The sequence below is a fragment of the Micromys minutus genome (genome assembly GCF_963924665.1).
Source record: "Micromys minutus genome assembly, chromosome: 11".
In the NCBI taxonomy this organism is placed as follows: Eukaryota; Metazoa; Chordata; class Mammalia; order Rodentia; family Muridae; genus Micromys; species Micromys minutus.
The window spans coordinates 26,364,150-26,388,230 of record NC_137980.1 but is presented as its reverse complement, the minus strand read 5'-3'; the positions used below and the strand labels follow the sequence as shown (position 1 = coordinate 26,388,230).

Genomic DNA, 24,081 nt, shown 5'->3' with positions numbered 1-24,081 from the left:
TGTGTGTGTGTGTGTGTGTTGTATGATAGCTGCTTCTTCATAGATTACTTCATAGATTCTCTCAGTCATCCATGAGTCTGTAAATGATGGCTCCGAACAGTCCTATGACACGAGTTCCAAGTAGAAATTTGGGTGTCATACACTGCTTTACTTTTTGTGATTTGTGTCTTTGTTGGCAGTGGCATGCGCCCCCCAATTCCCAGATTCACAAAGTACCTAATAAGACCCGGACATATTATTTCAAAGGTCTGCTACTATAAAATTCAGCCCAGCCTCCCCTCCATTTCTAAACTCTAACTACCAGACAGTCAGCACTGAGTAACACAGGCCGTGATAAGCCAGTGCTAAATGGTAGGTCGGTTTTAGTTACTTTTAATAAAACATCATAAATCCTCTAGAGTAGCTACCTATCTTACTGATCATATGATGTGCTCAGAATCTAGGAAGGCTGGAGAGGAAATGTAAAAGGAAGTTATTGTTTCTCTCAGGAGACATAATATACAGTATTCTTACTAAGACCTTAAGAGCAGAGCCCTTGATTCTAAATAGGGAACACTGAGCCACTGAAGCTTTGATATGTGACACTTGTCATTAAAACCCACAGTTGCTTAATCCCAACCTTTTCCTAGCACTGTGGCAGGTCCCTGCAAATGTCCTGTAGTACACGGAGAAGTGGTTACATCTGTTCTCCCTAGAGGAAGAACCTTTTGTACAAACATGAAGCTTCTCACATGTACTATTCCATGTTAATAAATGTCAAGTTGCAAAGAGGAGGGGTCAAAGGACTCCACGTGCAGCAAACTAATCCAGGTGGAAAAAAGATCCAGTACAAAAGGCAGTCTTAGCTTCCCACTCTGGAGTTCTGGTTATGTGCGATGCCGTGTTTCTAATGGAAATGAAGGTAATGGTTTTTACGTATTTATAAAACACACTCATCTCAGTTGATAGTCCCAGCACAGAAATCGGACTATATTTGATATTGTGTCAGATGCTGACCACCCAAAGGGTAAGTTTTCCAAATGTGGGAAAGCCAGCCAGCCTGAGTTTGGAAGTTATCCAAAGTCTTTCATTGCAGTTCACAGAAGGCTCCTTCCTGGATGGGCTGTACTGGAAGACACAGACCAGCAACCATACACAAGCTGACAACCGAAGCTTTATTTTCTATGAGAACTTGCTGCTAGGAGTACCGCGTCTACGCCAACTCCGAGTCCGAAACGGATCCTGCTCCATCCCCCAGGACCTGAGAGATGAAATTAAAGAGTGCTATGATGTCTACTCTGTCAGCAGTGAGGACAGGGCTCCATTTGGACCTCGGAACGGAACTGCGTGAGTATCTGTGACGTATTCCCAGAACATGGCATTCACTTTTCATTCATCCTTTTTAGACAACCAAATAGCAGGCTCTATGACATATGCCCAGTGCATATCTGTGACGTACGCCCAGTGCCTGGAGTTCACTTTTCATTTATTCATTCTCAGACAACTTAACAAAATGGTGCCCCTAGCAGGCCTGGGTCAAGTTGACCTTTACTCCTTGTTTTCCCTGAACTTCTATTTACGTCTATTTCTGTTGCCTATTTCAAAATGACTAAATTGTTCACCATACAGCCCAAGAAAAAGGCCTCCAGAGGTTTTAAGGTGCTTCAGTATTATTTTTATAGGACAAATAAGATTGTCCTATAAGTTATTTTAGTAGTTCTTACAAATAGTATTTTTGTTCATGTTGTAATTGTTGAAATTGCAAATTTAGCAGTGCTGAAGAGATGGTTCAGTGGTTAAGAGCACTCACTGTTCTCGCAGAGGACACAGGTTTGGGTCCCAGTACCCTATCAGGTGGCCCACGACCACCTGCAACTCCAGGGTCAGGGGATGATCTGATGCCCTCTTTTGGTCCCTCTGATACCTATATATTTCCGAGACCAGCTCGGGCAAACAACTTGGGTTCCCCAGAACCAGAGCGAGGATTGAAAGAAAAGAGACAAGTTAGTTAAAAGTTATAACATGACTTCCGGCCAGCTCTAAGGTTGAAACCTCAAGGCCTTTGTTTATTAGTCTTCTTATATACCACTTTAATTACATGCAGAAGGATAATATCAGTCCTAAGATAGGGAGCAAGCAAGTTAATAATCAAAGATCCTGTGACTGTCCTTTTAGAGACCAGGTATGAAGATCAGAGACAATGGTGATCAAAGAGTCTGCCATCTGCTGAGTCTGCCCTGTCCTGAGCCACATTTCAGATGTAAATGTACCTTCCAGAGCTTCAGTCCTAAGTGGTTTGCTCTGAACTTCATATGCAAATGTGCTTAATTCTAGCCCTTGAGGGGCGTAGCACAAAAGCCAGTTTCCTGCCTAGGGTCCGCTTCAAGGTGTCCTGAAAAATTAATATTTCTCTGCCACCAACTGACCAGAGATGCCAAAAAGGCTCTCCACATACATGCGTGTGACACACATGAACTCTTGTACACATGCACCCTGCTCATAAATACATCTCATTTCCCCTTACCAAAACACTGAGTCAGGTGTCATCGGAAACAAGGAGCCTGTGAGTGAGTGGATGGTCCCCCTTAGCTACAGTTTTCACTGGAGCGTTTGAGGAATGTAAACATTTCGTCAGTCACCAGAAAGGGCAAGGTGGGGCACATGGTGTCATGGGCACTGTGAACAGGTCTAGCATTGGTTCTAGACTTCAGCTCAACCACAGTGAGCATAAATCAAACTTACTAAGCCTCAGGGCCCTTGTTACCAAACTGAGGCTTGACTGGGAGGATTCACTAGGAAAATAAGTGGGAAGTACTATTCCAAGCCCCACGTTTACATCCACGTTATCCCAGCAGGCACCAGTCGTCTTCCCGGTTCTGACCAGTCTTTCACGAGCTTTACCTGTTGTTTTCACTATTAATTAGGTGGATCTACACTAGTGAGAAGGAGCTGAACGGGAGCAGTCACTGGGGAATCATTGCATCTTACAGCGGAGCAGGTTACTACCTGGATCTGTCCAGAACCAGAGAGGAGACAGCTGCCCAGCTCGCTGGCCTCAGGAGGAACTTCTGGCTGGACCGGGGCACACGGGCAGCTTTCATTGACTTCTCCGTGTATAATGCAAACATTAACCTGTTCTGTGTGGTCAGGTAGGTATCATGGCTTGCCGCCCTCCTGTCTCTGGGTAGTTATCTGCACATCTGTTCCTGGAGATGGACTGGAAAAACACTTTTTGCAGGTGGCTAAAGGAGGGACCAAGAATCAAGGCTGAGACCAAGGGAGGGTGGAGCTGTAGGTCTGGGGAGGAGGATACTTGGAGGAAGGATGTAAGAGCCTGCCATGTTAGGTCCCGGAAAGAACCCTAACTCTGGTCAAGCTTATCCCATTCCCAGAGCCTGTCAGGTGAAAGGAATGTAGGACATTTTCGTCCTTGTTTTTCATGTTGTTAACAATTATTTTCAGCCACTCAAAGGATGGTCGTTCTCTCTCACTGAGTTCTCCGGCTACCAAACCTTGGCTCCTCACCCTGAGTGTCCCCACTTCCATGGGTGAGATTCGTAAAAGGCGCATTCGGTTTGCCCCATAGAGTGTGATGTTGCTGCCACTGTTGGAAACCGTGGGCAAAGATTCCGGCGGTTCATCTCATTCATTCAGCACACTGCTCTTGGACATATGGGCGCTATTGGCTATTTCAGTCTGTTTGCTTATGTCAGAAAGCTAAGCAAGAGCACTGGAAAAGCCTGCCTTCAACAATGAAAAACAAAAGAAATAAACCATGTATACTGTAAACAGTAAGCGCTGTTTCAAATAAAAGACTAGAGCAATATAGGAGAGTTAGTGGTTGTTCACCTGAGATATCACAACTGCAGCACGGAAGACCACTCACACTGGGACTCTGCACATACATTCACACGGGCACTAAGGACATAGTCTCCTAACATTAGTGTTTCATGATAATTTTCACATTAGATACAACTCTAACTTAACAGGCAATTAGATTTTGCCTGTATTTGTAGGGATCATTAGAAGAGGGTTCTGATAGGCAGGTGTTTAGTCAGGGTTTGTGTTTCTGCATAAAACATCATGACCAAGAGGCAAATTGGGTAGGAAAGGGTTTATTCGTCTTACACTTCCACATTGCTGTTCATCACCAAAGGAAGTCAGGACTTGAACTCACACAGGGCAGGAACCTGGAGGCAGGAGCTGATGCAGAGGCCATGGAGGGATGCTGCTTACTGGATTGCTTCCCCTGGCTTACTCAGCTCACTTTCTTATAGAACGAAGGACTGTCAGCCCAGGGATGGCACCACCCACAATGGGCCCTCCCCCTTTGATCACTAATTGAGAAAATGTCTTACAGCTGGATCTCATGGAGGCCGTTCCCCAAGGGAGACTCCCTTCTCTGTGCTAACTCCAGCTTGTGTCAAGTTGACACAAAACCAGCCAGTATAGCAGACAACTCTGGCAATCTAGAAAATGTTTAACCTCAGGATGTCCCCAGTGGTTTAATTTTTTTTTTTTTTCACATTGTCCCTAGAATTCAAAGATGAGACAGTTAGGACAATTGTTGCACTTCTTTCTGAGCTCCCGGGAGGGGTTAACGAGCACAAAGCCTCAGTGGGACAGAGATGTTCTGACACACAGGGCCCACTGGCTTACCCCTTGTTTCATGAAGGCTGAAACAGGTCCAGTGCTTTAGTATCATTCTGGCTGCTGCTAGTGCTTGCCACCAGATAGCAGATAGCTGAAGAGGAATTCCCATCTTCCAGAAAGCTGGCTTCGACTCAGTCATTGCTGGATCCAGTGTGTGTCTTAGGAGCTTGGGTTCTGGGCTTGACCACCGTCCTGTAGTGAAGAACATTGCAGTGCCAGACACAGGCAGGGCTTTTGGAGCTGTAGAGTTATGTGGAAGGTAGCTTTCATCACTGAAACACTGAACTTTATCAGTGACACCTGCACAGTGGAATTTGGCAAGGAAAGAACCCAGTCCAGTTAGGGATGCAGTCAAAACCAGTGATAACTGTGTGAACATAAAACAAAGACAGCCCTGTTCCAGACAGCAGGTAAGCATGGAGTATCTGAGATACATACCCTTGGGAAGAGGAGGAAACTAGCAAAGTGAAGAGCTAATTAGATGTCACTTAGTTACTGAATGAATGAGCTGATCTGGGGACAGAGTTAGTTACTAAATACATGCCCCACTTTCACCTAGACCCTACATGCTTCAGTGTGGCTTACGATATCTTTAGTTTCTTCCCTCGTCTAGCACAATGGCTTGCATTTAATGAGGGCCTACAAAAACTGGTTTGATGAGGTATTTGTTTACTACACATACTGACATACAAACACACACACAGAGATATGCATGTACACATAAATACAGTACAGATACACAAACACATATACATACACAGACAGACACAAACACAGTCAGAAACACGAAATACAGTTATATAGAATACACACACACATAGACACAAACTAACACACAACTCACACACAAACACATACACACTCAAATACACAGACACAACACAAACACACAGACATACACATAGACATGCAAATACACAACACACACACACACACACACACACACACACTTAGTTTAAGCAGTTTGAAGACCAGGAGAAGGCGTTCTGCAGAATTGGAGGCCTAGAAGCCTGACTCCTAAGCACATGCTCCTGTGAACACAGAACTGGCAGTCAGGATCAAAATGACCTCTTCCCCAGCTTGTGATAACCTGAGGTAGTGGTTTTCACCTCACAGTACAGGGACTGACAGACATACTTCCTGTCTTGATTCTGTCTTACATTGTCATTTAACTGTTCTTTTTGTAATGCAGGTTATTAGTTGAGTTCCCAGCAACGGGCGGCGTGGTGCCCTCTTGGCAGTTTCAGCCAGTAAAACTGATCCGATACGTCACAGCCTTTGATTTCTTCCTGGCAGCCTGTGAGATCATCTTCTGTTTCTTTATCCTTTACTATGTGGTGGAAGAGATACTGGAAATTCGGATTCACAGATTGAACTATTTCAGGAGTTTCTGGAATTGTCTGGATGTTGTGATTGTTGTGGTAGGTTGGGGAAAAATGCCAACTTCCCCGCTGTCTCCCTCATTGCCTTTCTGTATTCTAAGGGTTTGTTAATTTGTAGTCTTCAGTTTCAGTGTTGGAGATCTTGATATTTCAAGTAAAAATTTTCTAACTTTCATGTTATACTTTTATCTTTTAGCTTTGTATGGGAACCTACCTGTTCATAGTGTGAATGTTTTTATTGAGCTCTGACTTAGTCACACAAATAAGTAATTGAATGTACTTTAAGTACTTTATTTTTGTTATTTACTTATTTTACTTTTTTGTAACAAGATAGTTAGTAAATAACAAAAATACTGAATTTTTAATGTTTAGTGTGCCATATAAGATTAATAGGATGAGATGTGAGGGTCTTTTTTTTGTAATAATACTTTCCTGCCTGTGAAAATTATTTTATATTTTAAGTGTCAAATTATGACAAGAATAACCAGCCTGAATTTCTTTCTTTCTTTCTTTCTTTCTTTCTTTCTTTCTTTCTTTCTCTCTTTCTTTCCTTGTATGTATGTGTGTGTGTGTGTGTGTATGTGTGTGTGTGTGTGTGTGTGTGTGTGTGTGTGTGTGTAATACAGAAAGCCTCCCATATTTTGGAGCTCCTGTATCAGCCACATGCATTGCTTCTTTATATAGTTCTTGGTGTAAAAATGAGTTTATAACCTTTTCCTTCTTCAGGAGCACATAGACTTCTGGCTTCTTGTACCTTTAGGTTCATTTAGCATTCTTTTGACATAGCTTCCCCACCTACCCCACCCCATCCCCCCCTCCTTGCATGTTCAGCTTTCTCACTGTTTTCACATTCCTGGTAGCTCTCTGGACTCCTGAGAGTGCTACACTCACCAATGAGCTTTCTCTCTCCCCTCAGCTTCTTCCTGATAGTGTTCTTTTCCTTGTTCCAAATTTAATAGTTACTCAGCACCTGGGAAGCATTTATCAAGTATCACGGAACATGTTGTTCATGTGTAAAAGAACACAGGCTTAAGACATGGGGAAGAACCATGAGAACATAGACCGCATGTCAACACTGGTCTTAGCAGCAATGGTAGTAATAATAGTTGAATGGCTTCGACTGTAGAGCCCAGTGTGTGTTTGACACGTTTCCACGTGCTTCTCATAGAAGAAGGCATGCTGAATTCTTAAACTGCCTCTCATCGGCTTTGCCCCTGCCGAATTGAGGCATGCATATGTGACTTCAGAAACTGTTTCCACTTAACATGAAAGTCCCAGATGCTGGTGCCTCCCACCCTTCATGTGTTCTTGTAACATCACACAGTTCATACAAGTCAACGTGAGTACTTGAGCCACACAGTACTAAAGTATTAATACCACGCAATGTCACAAAAACAATCAGTACTAAGGCAAACAAGAGAGATGAGTGTGGAAATTATTTTTCAGAATATTTCTGTAGTCAGAGATGGCAGAGAAAACACCACATATGTTAACATTATTCTAGGCACCAATGTTTGGAACTTAAAGGTACAAGGCTGATTTTCAACTTAAATGTAATTGCTATATGGCAAATAATTACAGATATTCCCTTACAAAAATATTTCCATGTTACCAAAACTAGTCGGCCTTAAACATTTTTAATCTTGAATGCAGATGATGAAAATGTGTGCCCTAATTTATTAAATGGATTTACCAATCATGGTGTATGAGTAGTAATGGGCATAGCTATAAAAACAGTGACCTGCATAGAATTAAAAAGATAGAAATTAGTAGAATTCTAGTTTTTAACATTTGAGTATCCTTCTATTTACTGTGTAAACTGGAAACGTGTGTACTACATGTTACAAAAATATTTTTAAAGTTTATCAAGAAAAGTGTATATAGAATTAGAATTCGATGGTTCATGCTTACATTTTATATCAGACACATTTGCTTATCATCCCTTTAAACATTACTGTGCTTTCTAAACACACACACACACAGATACACAGAGACATGCACATACACACACACAGACACATATACACACATACACAGAAAGAGACACATACACACACACAGACACACACAGTTATACACAGACATACATAGACACATATGCACACATACACACAGAGAGACAAAGACACACACACACAGGCACACACTCAGATACATACAGACATACACACAAACACACACACACACACACTGTTAAGTTCTCTCCTCATCCACCTGTGAACTTTGTCCACTTTGGAGATCTTGGGCTGCTAATTGTTGGTATAGTGTTGAACGTGGTCTTTTGGCCACACAGACACAGCATTTTGCAAGCATCCCTTTAGAGACTTGTTTCCTGTAGCTGTTAACTTTAGATTAGCCTGAGTGCTGCCGGGACTGGGTCAGGATCATCCCATGTCTCCTCTGAAGCATTTGCTGCCTGAGAAGAAAGGCCATCCCTTCTGCTGCACCTGCTTCCCTAGGTTAGCAAACCTCCAAAAGAATGCAAAAAGGCCTTTTTGTTTTTTATCAACCTGAAATTTAAGTTCACCTAAAGCCCAGCATTTCAAAATCTCTTTGAAATGGCTCCCTGTGTTTTTCTGTTTTGTTTCTCCAGTAAATACACTGAAGCCTCCATCCAGGTTTGTCATCACTAGCCCTTTGTCCCAGCCAGTTACATTTCAGTTACTGAAAAAATCCTTTAGCAGTCTAAGTTTTAATAATGCCAATGGCTCAGCTTCCCTGGTGAAAATAAGTCGTTTGACAAAGTCACTCTTCCATGTAGGTGCCTGGCTGTGCTCCAGACCTTAGAGACACAGGGGCACACGGGACAGCCCTACTCTCTACCCTCCTAAAGCTCGTTCTGGTGTGGGGAGGAAGGTCTTATGTAGATAGAAATGAGAATTACAGAGAAAAATTCGGAGTGATTTAACAACACGTATATCCTCAGAAACTCTCTTTTCCTTCTCATTCCCTATTTTAGAAGAAAACAAGGAAAATCAACGTGACACTGTGTTTTTGGTTTTGTTTTGGTTGTTGCTGTATTAAAGAAACCTCGACTGAATGGTAAATTATGGGGGATTTGTATAAAAGATTGTTGTTGGATTTTCTGCGTCACCCCTTTAAACCGAGTCTCAGTACAAGATAATTTAGAGCATCCAGGAACAAAAAGAGAATTTGAGCTCCAGCAGGAGAGTGTTCAGGGTTCACCAGGAAGCCTACCTGCCTGAAAACAAACCCCGCCCCCAGAGTCTGGTTCTTTAGCTGTGATTGGCAGCTGGACAGAAGACCTTCCCTTTGAATTTGAGCTTGCTTTTGTGTGATCTCCTCTGTGTAGACTGTGTATGCGCCTGCGCAGTGTACTTGGTTGATTTCTGTTCCTAAGGAAATCTCGTCTGTAGGTCCTTTGCACATTCAGAGCTGCTGCCGCTGCTGCTGCATAGTATGGTCAGTCCGCTAACCGATCCACCAGTAAAAAACAATTAGGCGTCGTAAGGTAGATTGTCTATTTCTGAAGTGATGTGATAAATGTAACTCTTTTTGTCTTCCAGTTATCCGTAGTAGCTATGGTGATTAACATTTACCGAATGTCAAATTCAGAGGTGCTGCTACAGTTTCTCGAAGATCAAAATTCTTTTCCCAACTTTGAGCATGTGGCATACTGGCAAATACAGTTCAACAATATAGCTGCCGTCATGGTATTTTTGGTCTGGATTAAGGTAATTTATGTCACATTCTTCATATATATGTATATATGTATATATGCGTATATGTGCATATGTATGATGATGATGATGATGATGATGATGATGATGATGATGGTGATGATGATGATGATGATGAATCACACAGATCTTTGGAAGACACAGATTTGCCTTTTCCGGCTGGTTGAAATGACCAGATGAGGTTGCTGCATAGTTTACAGTCCTGCACACGGGGCCTTCTGTGAACCTTCCTGTTACTATGGGTGAAACGATTTGCCTTCCAAATTCCTGTCAGATCCAATCCTGTGCATTTTGTTTAAAACGTGTAGTAAAGTGTCATGTCCTGTGGACCTGGGGCCGCAGGCTACTCTAGAGGTCAGCATTTCTTGTGATGTGGGTTAGCACGTACAGGAAAGGAACTCAGAAAAAAGTCAGGCTGCAAAAGAGATGTTGTAGCAGGAAGTGCTTAATAAAAGGACTGCCTCTTCCTGGGAGGCCAGAGGAAGCCCCGCCCCGCCCCGCCCATCTGAGCGGTTTCTTTCCCACTCGTTCCCTGCGTCTCCCCAGGCGTCTCGGGACACTGTTCCCGAGTTCTGGAGATACAGAAAAGCTCAGTCGTTTTGATGCAGCTCCCAACTCTGTTTCTGTGCTTGTGCTGTGCAAACATGACTCCTGGTTCTGTGTAAAGTGTACATTTAAATGAAGTTTAACGTAACGAAAGCTTCGCTTCCTCCACCCCAACAGTCACATTCTGTGTGTTGCTAATGGCAACTAACTGTATCAGGGCCACGGCAGCAAGCTCCTCAAAGGCAGCTTTTCAGAGTAGGCTTCTACCCAACAGCTTATTGGTCAGTTGTTGACTCCGGAAGTCCCCCGAAAGCATGGACCCACATACGTTCTTCATATTCTCATTCGTTTGTTGCTTTTTGAAGAAGGTCCATCACCAACACCTAACTTTATAAAATTAGTAGGACTTGGAGTTGAGGAAGTCGCTCAGTGGCAGAGGCCTTGTCTGGTACCTGTGAGGCATTGGGTTCTGTCTTAACACTAAAGAATAAATGAATGAATTAAAAATAGGAGTTTCATTCATAAGTAATATTGATCATAACAATATAGAAATTAAACAGTTTATAAAAGACCACTGAGATTCTAGAGAGTTCTCTCTTAATGTTTAGCATGAGTTACTGTCAGGTTTTTTGTTTTTTTTTTTTTGTTTGTTTTTGTTTTTTGTTTTTTTGATTTTTAATTGCGTTGCCTCCTAAAACATGACCATTGGATTCTTCTAGGCAGGAACTGTGCCTGTTACTCGCATGTGCTCTGCACACAGCCTTCTTCTACCTTGTCCTGCTGCCTAAGCTGTCAGCTACAGTCTTAACTGCTGCCCTTAGGTCCTTGTCCACGCGCTCAGTGGGCTTCACAGGCAGACTTAACTGGCTCCCAGTCTGGCTGGTGTCTGGAAATAAAAATACCGAGATTGAAGAAGTCACTGGAGATCACCGCAGTTTCCCATAGTTACCCCTACATAATGGTACTCCAGTAGACGACAAAGATGCACAAAAACGCATTTTCTGATTTTATCTTTTGCTAGTGTTCTCCCCCACCCTCATTTTAGTTTAATCTTCTTGGGGACATTATTACTTATTTATCAGTCATGTTTAAACATGTTTTTACTGTATTGTAGCTGTGGTGCAAGATGTGAACAACATGGGGGCAGAAGCTTTGCTTAGCTCACCATTGAGGAGAGTACTTAGCATGAGGTAGGAATGCAACACGTACTTTACATATTGCATTCCCAGGTCTGGGGTCAGTAACTGCCTAGTATGATCTCCGTACTCAACAAACACTTTTGAATGACAAGGTAGATATTCCTAGACTTGAAAGAGGCAAGAAGTAAAAGTAAATCGTTTCTCTTATTTTTCTTCACTGTGATAAGTACAAGGTACACAGATCTACTTTCACTGGTTCACATGCATGTGTCAGAAGCACTAACCACAAGGCGCAGTGCAGTATCTGTCCCTGCTGCACCAACCGACTCATCAACTCTCCATTGGATTTCCTGTCCTGGTGAATTTGACTTTTCAGGGTGCCTCAAACAAATGGAGTCACACACTATTTGAGGCTTTGCATCTGGAGTATTGCACTTAGCTTTCAAAGTCCTTGTCATAGCATGTAGCCAATCTCACTCACTCTTAGGGTAGAATTCCATTGTATATGTGGACCGCATTGTATCGTCCACTTATCTACTGACCTTGTCCCCCTTCGCAGCTCTTCAAATTCATCAATTTTAATAGGACCATGAGTCAGCTCTCCACAACCATGTCTAGATGTGCCAAAGACCTCTTCGGCTTCACCATCATGTTCTTCATCATCTTCCTGGCATACGCTCAGTTGGCATACCTTGTCTTTGGCACTCAGGTCGATGACTTCAGTACTTTCCAAGAATGTATGTAAGTATCTATGACATGAAGAAGAAAAGGTTATCCTACACATGTATGAAATTGTCCAATAATGAGTTGTTTAAAAAGTTGTCTTAAAAATAAGTTTAATCTGAGATGCCATTGCATCCTTTACAAGATACTCTTGTTACTGTTTGACTCATCCACAAACATTTTTCTACAAAAGAAAAGAAGATGTTCTGAAATGTTGGTTCTTAGGGAGGCAGCATTTAAGTAGTGGGAGAGAGTAGAACAGCTGTGGAAAGAACATTAGTCCAAAGATCTTTGCCACATCCAGCTCGGGTGGGCTTTAAATGGCCAGTTGTGGAAGGGGTGCACATGAGTAGGATGATTAGCCCTGGGTTCCACCCCCAAGCTCTTTCTATCTCTACCCCTCATTCCCGACGTAAAGAAGTGATTTACCTGCATTTTCGTTCCTGTTGAATATTGACTCCTGTATCTTAGGTTAACTTCCAGGAGTTAAACCTATTTGTAATATTGTAAACGAAACTAAAGCCAGTTCACAAATCTTCATTTTTTTCCCCTCAATGTTCCCAAATATGCCAAAGACAAAACCAAACTACTATATTCTGAATATAGTTCTTCTATACCATTCACAAAGAAGTCACCAGGTGATTAGGGAAACCGAAGGTCTTAATAGTGGGAGTTAATAGAGCTTTGTGGACAGGGATCCCCAGTTACTCTTACTTATTGATGAAAGCCAGGAAGGGAAGTGATGTCACTGACAACATCTAGCCATTGTGACCTCATGTTAAGTGACTGAGAGCGATGACCCTTTGAACCCTACTAACTTTGAATGCTACTGTTTGGCCATTTTTAAAGTTATCATTGTTATTATTTAAGGATGTTTTACCTGCAGACTAAGTGTGACTATTATAAAGATTTTGAGTTGCTAGGTTTTACCCGGATCATATCTTCCTGCCATACTATAATAGATTTACTATTAAGTAGAAATGGTGTATGTATAATATGAAACCGTGTTACTCTACTAGAAGGCATCATCATCAATCTACAATACAAGTAATAAGACTTTCCCAAAGAGGTCAGTGGTTTCAACTCTGGTGGCTCTCTCAGACATCCCAAGCTGTGCCAGCAGATGAGTCACCATTAGTAAGCGCGTGTCCACCGTGGACACGGTTTGCTTTTGGACTGTGTTCTGTTTTCTTTTCCTAGCTTTACTCAGTTCCGCATCATTTTGGGTGATGTCAACTTCGCAGAGATCGAGGAAGCTAACCGAGTTTTGGGGCCACTTTATTTTACTACATTTGTGTTCTTTATGTTCTTCATTCTTTTGGTATGTATATACATATATTTTTTTTTTTACAGTGAGGTGATTTAAACTTTATACTCATAAATCACCATCTTCTCTTTTCTCTCATGCTTGATCACCCATCACTTGAAAGAAAACTATGAAAAACAGAAAAAAAAAAGTTAACTCTAGAAAACTTTTTTCCATTGGTTTACCATTTTCAGATAATTTATTTTTGCTGTAGTCTTTTAATTATCTACATACGTGTATCTAATGACTGTAAAGGTAATTATAAAATGAACAACTTTATCAAGTTCTCAAAATGGCGGCTTGCCTCAGTGGTAGGAAGTGCCACCTCCTTCTGCACTACCGTGTCAGTTTTTGCCTTCTTAATGTCTTGCTCATATGGCTTCACATTTCTCTCTTTTCTTTGATAAGATAGGAACTAACAAAGCAACTTAGAAATAGATGTCAAGAGTTGTGGTTAGATGAATTATCACGTGTCAAGATTAAGACACTATTTCAACTTTTTCATAGCCCTCAGGCCTATGTGCTGCCTACAAAACCCCTGCATGTATTAAACTTAAAAGTAAATCTAACAGCCATTAGGAGTTAGCTCCCAAAAAATACGTTTTAAAATACCTTCAAGTGTCTGGATTTTGCACAACCATTGCCGTTTGCTTTAAATTAAGCAAGATTTGTCTGAGTTGTTCGTTTTGTCTACTTAGAATGTGTGCAGTGAAATTAGCTTAACTTGGGAAAAGACATATTTCATCCAAATGCTATTAGCTTTTCAGAGTTTCTTTCTGGAAGTTTGAACAATTATATTTCAGTAACTTGGTGTCCCTGTTTGGGCAGATGGTGCTCACAAAGTATTCAACAGCCACTACTGGGATGAGAGGGACAGTCGGACCCTGCTTTTTGTGCAGGTAGAGTGGCTGGGTGTGGTTTACATCATTAACTGACCCCTTCCTCTTATAGATTAAGGGAAAGGAAGGATTGTCAAGGCTTTGATGCCTTCTGATGTGGTTTAGTACTATAGGTTCTGTGGCACCTGGCTCTGCCATGATTTCTAAAAGCATGAAGTACATCCTGCTGCAAACTCTTCAGATGACCTTCACCACCCACAAGGACACAGCAGGATGGTTTGAAAAGCTCAAATAGGACAGGATCACTATGCTGCACTAGGTGGTGCCTTTTAGCACTGAGGTTGGAGAGTCCTCTTGTTAAGTCAGACACAAGAGCAGGAGAGAATTCTCAGTTCTTGTCTTTAAGACTGCCTTTAAGAAACCTTCATCTGCTATTGTCTCTGTCTACTTGGAAATCTCATAGAATCCACACTTTAATTCATTTATAGTGGAGCACACACCTGAGGGTTTGTGTGTAGTGGAACACACACCTGAGGGTTTGTGTGTAGTGGAGCACACACCTGAAGGTTTGTGTGTAGTGGAGCACACACCTGAGGGTTTGTGTGTAGTGGAGCACACACCTGATGGTTTGTGTGTAGTGGAGCACACACCTGAAGGTTTATATATAGTTTATGTTCTGTTTTAATTTCTGATATTCAATTAGACAATAGTCTTTCTTAATTGATAGAGGTTTCTAGTTTGTCACTAAGATAAGGGTCTTGATTTTCATTCACGAGTTACTGGAAAAATATTACCAGAGTCACTATATTCTTATATAGATACTTTACATAATATGTAGTGTAGATTATATGCATTTGGTGATATGTTACACAGCAGAGGGAGCCGTGGAATGAGCGCTAGGGCTTGAACTTTCTCTGGTTTCATGGACTCGTGGACAAAGCAGGCATAGTTGAATGTACTTCTGTTAGCTAGCCACTGTTGCCAGATACAAAGACAGCAGCACACAGAAAGGTGATCTGATTTACTAGCTGCAGTGCTCTGAGAAGGTGTTCCAAACATAGAAAAATCCATCACCACCAGGGAAGGGACTGTCCGGAAGAATAACCAGACATTCGTAAATGACAGCAATTAGAACCCATCACATATTAGGACCTGACTGAGCACAGCATCAATTGTCGCATTCCCCTGCATGCACAGTGTTTAAGGGAGGTCCTGTTTCCTTTCCCATTTCTCCATCACGAATGGAGAGTATACACTTAAAGGGTGAGCACAGGTTTTTCCAACAGAGTCCCACAGTTTGGACTTTTCTTACTGGGTTTTCTATAATTCTGGGAGGTCTGATTCAAGGTTACATAGGTATGAGGGTCAGCTTGGCAACCAATCTTTTATTCCTTTGTGGTGTGAGGGTTCAAGTTGGAAAGTCTGATGTTAACGCTGCAGTTGAAGTTGCTTTAAGGTTGGATGTTGTTGAGCCCAGCTATGTATTACAAACAGTATGAGGTAGACAGACTGGGGTTCAGTTGGCTTTCTTCATCCCTTCCTGGGGTTTGCTGTTCACTTGCTCTTTCCTTTCATCTCTTCCAGTCTCCTAGTAATCCCCATGATCTCTTTCCGGTCGCACCCAAGTCTGATAGACTCTAAAGTCTTTATCTTTTCCACAAGTGTCTTACCTGATCTTTACACTGGGCCTACTCCATGCCTGCTTGACTGAAGTCATTGTAGTTCTTTAGAATACATTCTGTGTACCTCACATGGAAAAGTTTAATTAAATAGATTATAAAAACTTGACTAGCTCTTTAGCATTCTACACAACAACTTAAAATTTAAAAGCAGGAAACAACAACGATGATAATTCTATCATTTTATATAAATATACTAATTCGTTGTTACTTTTTAATTGCCTCTTTGCAAATTATGTCATAAAATGCATTCTGGCTGCTGTGGTAAAAGGTTTTGACCAAGAGCAACATGAAGAAGAAAGGGTTTAATCTGCTTTACACGTTATCTGTCATCATAGCGCAGGAGCCCAAGGCCAGAACCAAGCATGAACTGAGGAGGAAACCCTACAGGAGTGCGAAGGCTTACCTGCTTGTTCCCTTGGCTTCCAGGACAATATGCCCGGGGTGGTACCGCCCACAGTGGGCTGGACCCTCTTAATCAAGAAAGTGTACCACAGAGTTGCCGTGGACCTAGGTTGTCATTTACAGGCTAATCTGATAGAGCCAGGCTGTTATTTGAGGTTCGCTTTTCCCCAGTGACTCTAGTTGTGTTCAGCACGAGATGGCTTTGTAAGTGAAACTTCCTTTTCTATGACTTAGTGGAGAAAACATTGCTTCCGAGAATATGAGAGCAAAACCTAATTAGTGGCTTCATAACTACTCAGATTCGATAAAATGATGAACAAAAAGGCATGTCTCAGTCATTATATTGCTTCCAAAGGATAGTTGAATTCCATCCTTTGATTTACAAACAGAATATGTTTCTGGCGATCATCAATGATTCCTACTCTGAGGTGAAATCGGATCTGGCCCAGCAGAAAGCAGAAATGGAACTCTCGGACCTTATCAGAAAGGTAGGCTATACGCTAATTCCCACAGTTTTATGTAGGTGTGCCTGCCTGTCTGTCTGTCTGTATATTATTTTTATATATTTTAATCAGTTCACCAAATCAACACTGATTCCTTGAAATCATTTGAAGTAAAAGGTAAGTTGCTTTATTTGAGAAATAACAGAAACGTTTTCTTTGGTGGGAAGCTTAATACGTAGGCTAGACCTTAAGTTCTGACTGTTGCTCTTGTTTCTCTTCCCCCTTTGTCCCTTCTCTCCTCATCCCCCTTCTCTCTCCACATGTTCATGGCTGGCCTCTATTCCTCTACTTTTCCTCTCCTCTTCTTTCTGCCTCTACTGCCCTCTTAACTCCCCTCCCCATGCCCTGAATAAACTTTATTCTATACTAAAAACAAACAAACAACAAGGTGTAAGGGTCTCACATCTATTCCCGGCTCTTCTATCTCAGTCACCTGAGACAGAAGGAAAGTAGTCACTCCCCCCCTTACCTCTAGCCTTCTGTGACAGCTGTAGAAACCGAAGGAAAAGCTCTGGATCAAGGCCACAGCTTGTGAGGTCCTGAGAACATCCTTCACACCTTCTCTAGAACTGCGCGATCTTTATGAGCTGGAAGGATGGGGTAGGAGAGTGCTTAGTTATTCTCACTGCGGCTTCACTTGGCGTAAAGACTGAAAGTAACATAAAGATAGATAAGTCATTAAGTATACAGGATGTCCCTCTCACTGTGCTCGGGAGGATAGTTAGCTCCTTGATCACTTTTCTGTTCAAACTTAAGCCCCCCTGTCTGTGAATTTTGTTTTAGTCCCTTGTTAGAACCTAGGATTCTTGTCACTGTCAACTCAGCACCACAGTTGACAGTGTTTTACTACTTTGTATTGTGTATATAAGCACTTCACACCACAGAGTTTTGACACTCACAAAATTCATGTTATTTTATATAGCCTTCAGCAACAGGGTTCAAGTTTGTTTAGTCATAAAATATTGTGGACAACAGCATCAAGTACCAAGTCCACTGTTAGCTGTGTAGTCAACAGATTACCCCTTAAGTAACATGTATTTCTTACTCCACTGGCCAGGTTCTGAGTGACCCTTCATTCTTTTGCCATTTAACATCTCTTCTTCGGTTCCTGTACCACCAAGCACTTAGTGTCGCCATGTAATTTGTTTTTTAATGTAGGAGAGCTGGAGAGGTGGTGCAGTGGTTATGGGCATGTGCTGCTTTTCCAGAGGATTTGAGTTTGGTTCTCAAAACCCTCATGGATGCTCACAACTGATCGTGATTCCAGCTCAGGGACTCTGGGAGCCTCTCTGTGGGAACCCTCACTCACTTGTGCTTGCACACACACATGCATACACATAAATAAAAGTAACATTTTTTTTTAAAGTAGAGGAGTACAAAGCTTGCCTTAGATAAAGAGAATGGGCTGACAGAGATTAACATAGAGCAGAGAAACAAGAACATACAGGAACGGGGGTTGGCAGGAGGAAGATCTGATTGTGGGAAAGGAGTAACAGCCTGGGTCTGACGGAGTCAGGTAAATAGCTAGAGCAACTTAGTGAAGATCAGTTTACCACATAATAAATAACTCACACGATGATGAAAACATGTAAAGAGAATTATGTTTGCAAATAAATATCAGGTTAACCCTGGAGGGGTCTTTTAGTTACTGTTCCACGGTTGTGAGGAGACAGTGTGACAAAGGGCTTGCTTACAGTTTCATTGGATGAGTCCATGATAATAACTGTGGGGAGTTTGGCAGCAGACAGGAGTCAGGCAGGCAGGCTTGGCACTGGAGCAGGAGCAGAGGCTTTGTATCTTATCAGCGAGTTGGTGGTAGAAGAGAAACTGAGAACTGTGTGAACTTTTGTCTGTCTTTTTGTATGTCACCCCCAGTGACATGCCAACAAGGCCATACCTAATAGTCCTCAACAAATAGTTCCAGCTGTGGACCAAGTGTTTAAATATATGATATAACAGGAGCCATTCTTATCCAAACAGATGGATATTTTTCAATAAGAAATGAGAAAAAGAAAAAAATGTTAGGTATGACAATTCACCAACATACAGCAAGTGTGTTCAGCTCTCATTTAAAGGAGGTGACAGCATCAGAGCAGACAAGCTTTTCACAATTCTGGATATGCTGACAAAGAAGTTAAACACTTTCATTTTCAGTGCTCTTAATGGTTTAAGTTTCTTCGCACTCCATAAATATTGTTTCTGTGAATGTGTAATTCATACCATGGGCATTTTTTTAAACGTTTTAATAAGGAAACTAAAGGTTGTTAAACAATTGATTTAGCTCATGATTATTCTGTTCACTCTGCACAATTTCAGCCTGATAACCCCACTCATCATATAAAACAAAATGTCTCTGTCTTGCTTCTTCAGTACCGAGCATGAAACCTGTACTCACAATGGCTGGCTAATACTCTCCCCTGACCAGTTTCCTTAGACTTGCCTCTGATTTCTTAAAAGTGCTCAGCCTTATTTTACTCCAGTTTAAGAAATGTTTTTACCGATAAGAAAAGTCTTTACTATTTTATGAAAAATAAACAACCCATTGCTGCTGCTGCACTTCCCTCTGTTGTCTGAGGAGCAAACAGCTATAAAGTACATGGTGGGTTACATATGGAGTACATGGTGGGTTACATATGGAGTACATGGTGGGTTACATATGGAGTACATGGTGGGTTACATATGGAGTACATGGTGGGTTACATATGGAGTACATGGTGGGTTACATATGGAGTACATGGTGGGTTACATATGGAGTACATGGTGGGTTACATATGGAGTACATAGTGGGTTACATATGGAGTACATGGTGGGTTACATATAGAGTACATAGGTAAACATATATGTGTAAATATACGGAAGAGGTTCTTAGCTCCTGATTGATTGAAAGATACTGAGTTTTCTTCAGGCTTTATAACGGACCGAAATTATATTCATTACTTTCACCAAGTCATTTTCTTGAATAGCCGCCATCCACTAAGTGCCGGGCTTTATTTATTATATTTAAGTACACATTAGCTGTTGTCAGACACCAGAAGAGGGCATCAGATTCTATTATAGATGGCTGTGAGCCATCATGTTGTTGCTGGGATTTGAACTCAGGACCTCTGGAAGAACAGTCAATGCTCTTAACCGCTGAGCCATCTCTCCAGCCTAGCGCCGAACTTAGTTTCACCGTAACTGAAAGACAAAATTCAGAAGGGGAATAAACAAAACCATGCTGTTTCTTTTTCTTTCTTCTTTTCCAACAGGGCTGCCAAAAAGCACTGGTCAAACTAAAACTTAAAAGAAACACTGTAGATGCCATTTCAGAGAGTCTCCGGCAAGGTGGCGGCAAACTGAACTTTGATGAACTTCGACAAGACCTGAAAGGGTGAGGGCCATGTGCTAATTCTTGGTGATGACAAGTGCTGGTAGAAAAATGCTTTTCACTGGGGAAAGCAGATAGTTTTCTGGAACACGCTGTATGTCTCCCTCCTGCATTCTGATGCTTCGGTGTTAGGGCTGGACCATCTGCAGAATAAACTCACTTCAGTCCTCTCAATACTCCCAGGAAGGGCCATACAGATGCAGAGATTGAGGCCATATTCACGAAATATGACCAGGACGGTGACCAGGAACTGACTGAGCGTGAGCATCAACAGATGAGAGATGACTTGGAGAAAGAGAGGGTGAGCAGTTTAGGGGATGACCAGACTCAGCATCTCTGTGTATTAGTTAGTCCTTTCTCCTCTCCTCCCCTCTCCCCTACACCCTCAGCCCACACATTAGTAGACTCCTTATTCACCTGACTTACTCATGCAAGTTATCATGTTGTCGATTAGTATAAAATGTTGTCAATTCATGAAATAAAAAATGTATAGTCCAGATTATGAGCACCTCATTTTCTGCTTGCTCAAGACCTTCGTAAATTTTTTGTGAGCTCTTGGTCTATCTGCCCCTCACTGGAAGACCCCGTGTTCTTCAGGAGGATCTAGACTTGGAACATAGCTCTTTACCACGTCCCATGAGCAGCAGAAGTTTCCCCAGAAGCCTGGATGACTCTGAGGAGGAAGATGATGAGGACAGTGGCCATAGTTCCAGGAGGAGGGGAAGCATCTCCAGCGGGGTTTCCTATGAAGAGTTCCAAGTGTAAGTACAAATGTTTTTCCCAGGTTTGTGCTGGCCGGGGTCAGGATGAGATGACAGGGCTTCTTGATGTTAGACATTTACTTCTTTCCATGACTAATAGAATTTCTTTCAAATAAGTTCCATAGTATCTTTCGTTTTGGAAACAATCTCCACCATAAGAAGTTACGAAAACAGAGAAAACATTAGAATCCTCCACGTTCCCTCCAGCTAAAAGTGTCTTAACAAATCTCAGAGCTCATGTAACCTATAACGTGTGCTGGTGTTTTTACATGTCTCGCCACCTAACGAGGCTCTCCCATTGAGGGGCATGTTCATTCTGCTGCTGTTCAGTGTTGCGGTATTAAAAAGCAGCTCTGTGTACGTGACTATGTTTGTTGCACAGAATTACATACATGAAATTTCCCTCTAGAATTTGTTTTCTATAAAAACGGTACTTGTGACTAAAGGTTGGACACAGACTTTTTAAAAGCTCTTCTAGACAATATTATTGGTAAAAAGAATGGAGGTCCCCGCTCCCACCTGCAGCCTGTAAGTTTGTCTCTAAATCTTGTGAACACTTTGAGATTATTTTGGGTTATCCTATTGGTTAAGAACGAACTATATTGGCATCTCCATTGGAAATACCAGGCGGGCCGAGAAGACAAGAGACTGTGACAGGCTCTGCTCACTGTTGCCCCCTGCAGACTGGTGAGGCGTGTGGACCGCATGGAGCACTCCATCGGCAGCATCGTGTCCAAGATTGATGCTGTGATTGTCAAGCTTGAGATCATGGAGCGGGCCAAGTTGAAGAGACGAGAGGTGTTAGGAAGGCTGCTGGATGGAGTGACTGAGGTAAACAGTCATGAGCTTAAGCTGACAGGTGGACACCCATGATAGAAATGTTCACCCATGACACTTTTTAATTGGAAGTATTGAAAAAGAGTAAAAACTACAGTTAAGTAGAGTTATAAATTATATTTAATATTAACATGATATCAATGTACTAAAAGTTACGAATATTGCTTTTGTTCGCATTTATTTTCCTCCAATGAGCAGAAACACTCTTTAGTTCGGTAGACCATAAAGGTAGTCATCACATTTGGTAACTCTTAATCCCGCGCTTTTCTTCCTCCATATAGTAAGCCTTGGATCAAATAATAATCAGGAAACATGACTCTTGGTTCCCCTCCCTCTGAGGGCACTGCCGTCTGTGTAAGATACAGCTGAGTGACAGTCATTCCCCTGGCTCAGAATGGTTACTGTTTACTGTTTTTCTTAGTCAGGGTTTTGTCTATTCCTGCACAAAACATCATGACCAAGAAGCAAGTTGGGAAGGAAAGGATTTATTCAGCTTACATTGTTCACATTGCTGTTCATCACCAAAGGAAGTCAGGACTGGGACTCAAGCAGGTTAGGAAGCAGGAGCTGATGCAGAGGCCATGGAGGGATGTTACTTACTGACTTGCTTCCCTTGGCTTGCTCAGCCTGCTTTCTTATAGAACCCAAGCCCACCAGCCCAGGATGGCCCCACCCACAGTGGGCTGGACCCTCCCCCCTTGATCACTAGTTGAGAAAATGCCTTACAGCTGGATCTCATGGAGGCATTTCCTCCACTGAGGCTCCTTTCTCTGTGATAACTCCAGCTTGTGTCAAGTTGACACAAAACCAGCCAGTACACTGTTCCTATTTGCAGTCTTATGTACCTATAGTTCATTTCACCTAAAATTTCTAACCCCTTCTCTATAGAACACATAACGTACAGCACACCATGCCCCGGTTTCCACTGTTACTTTAATTCCCTTGTCAGGATGCGAGACTGGGTCGGGACAGTGAGAGCCACAGGGAGCAGATGGAGCGTCTGGTGCAGGAAGAGCTGGAGCGTTGGGAATCGGATGATGCAGCTTCGCAGACAGGTCTGGGTACACAAGCGGGGCTCGGTGGCCAGCCACACCCCAGAAGCTCCCGGCCTCCTTCCTCCCAGTCTGCAGAGGGCCTGGAAGGTGGAGGTGGAAACGGAAGTACCAACACGCATGTGTAATGTGTTTGTGTTTTCCTGAGCGCGGAGAGGTGGTTTTTCAGTGTGGCAGTGACAAGTTCGGCATTTATATACCCCGGCTGCATTATGATGCTGGTCTTTGTGACCAATTGTTATAATTTTCTGCACTTTAATTTATTTTCCGTAAACTTAACCCATGGTTCAAGGTTCTCATATGAGAAATCTAGATGTAAATACTGAGTTCAAAAAGAAGAAAAATTTGAAAGTACGCTGAGTTGCTGCCCTGCTCGAGTCTTGAGGTGACAGTGTTTGGAAGCTGGAGGAGAACCGTCACTAGCCTCTGAGTTCATATGGAAGCCACCACAGTCAGCAGCGTCATTCCAGTGCAACATGCTAAGGAAAAGCACGGCATTTCTTTCCACTGAGGTGCGGCTCGGAGCTGACTGCATACCGTTCTCCTAAGGAAGGAGTCATATTCTGCTAAGAAGCAGCCTTTCTGGGGTGCAAGAATGGACAAACATGTAGCTGTTGGGCTAAAAGGTGTATGGACAGTTGAGAGAGATGCTAAGCACCACACCAGTCTGTGGCATTGAGCATGTCATCTAATTTTTTGTGTTATTTAGCTTTTGCTTGAGATTTGGCAAGGAAAGCCCAAAAGATAAATTGCAGAATAAAATGTAGGATTGGGTGCGGGCGGGGGGGGGACTTCAGTTCTCACTGAGTTTGACTTTTCAGTTATTTGTTAGCATAGAAATTTCAGCATTTTTATTCCCCATGTGTCTCATTTGCTACCAAATTTAATATTAAGATAACTAATAAATAGGACAAACACCAAATATTTTGGTACGCAATGAAAGTTTTAACTCAGCAAGTAAGTGCATGTGCAACCATATTTTAGGAAAGTTTTGAAGTGCATAAACGGTCTGAAAAATGGCTTGGTTTCTGCTGCATCTAGAATATAGTTCTTAAATATTCTTAATCTTGTATTTCAGAATGAAACCACATACTGCAAATTCAGCTCATTTTTTAATGTCAGGATCCTTTGCTATTAAGGGTTTATCTATTTGCAGAAGGGATCAGCCAAAACTTGACTATCAGCAATAGTTTTCACTAAGAGAGAGTC

The 24,081-nt window shown here is 42.1% G+C and overlaps 1 protein-coding gene across 2 annotated transcripts in view; it reads left to right on the top strand.

Annotated features, from left to right (window-relative positions):
- Positions 1-23,634, top strand: part of PKD2 (polycystin 2, transient receptor potential cation channel) — a 34,720-nt gene extending 11,086 nt beyond the window's left edge. For both annotated transcript variants that reach the window (XM_080924984.1, XM_080924983.1), the window contains 12 exons: positions 1,076-1,326; positions 2,904-3,128; positions 5,825-6,053; positions 9,542-9,709; positions 11,960-12,141; positions 13,324-13,444; positions 16,742-16,840; positions 20,104-20,225; positions 20,406-20,523; positions 20,820-20,983; positions 21,667-21,814; positions 22,770-23,634. In XM_080924984.1, coding sequence (XP_080781110.1) covers positions 1,076-1,326; positions 2,904-3,128; positions 5,825-6,053; positions 9,542-9,709; positions 11,960-12,141; positions 13,324-13,444; positions 16,742-16,840; positions 20,104-20,225; positions 20,406-20,523; positions 20,820-20,983; positions 21,667-21,814; positions 22,770-23,000 — 2,058 coding nt within the window. In that variant the 3' untranslated portion in view covers positions 23,001-23,634. The remainder of the gene's footprint in view (positions 1-1,075; positions 1,327-2,903; positions 3,129-5,824; positions 6,054-9,541; positions 9,710-11,959; positions 12,142-13,323; positions 13,445-16,741; positions 16,841-20,103; positions 20,226-20,405; positions 20,524-20,819; positions 20,984-21,666; positions 21,815-22,769) is intronic.
- Positions 23,635-24,081: the final 447 nt, after the last annotated feature.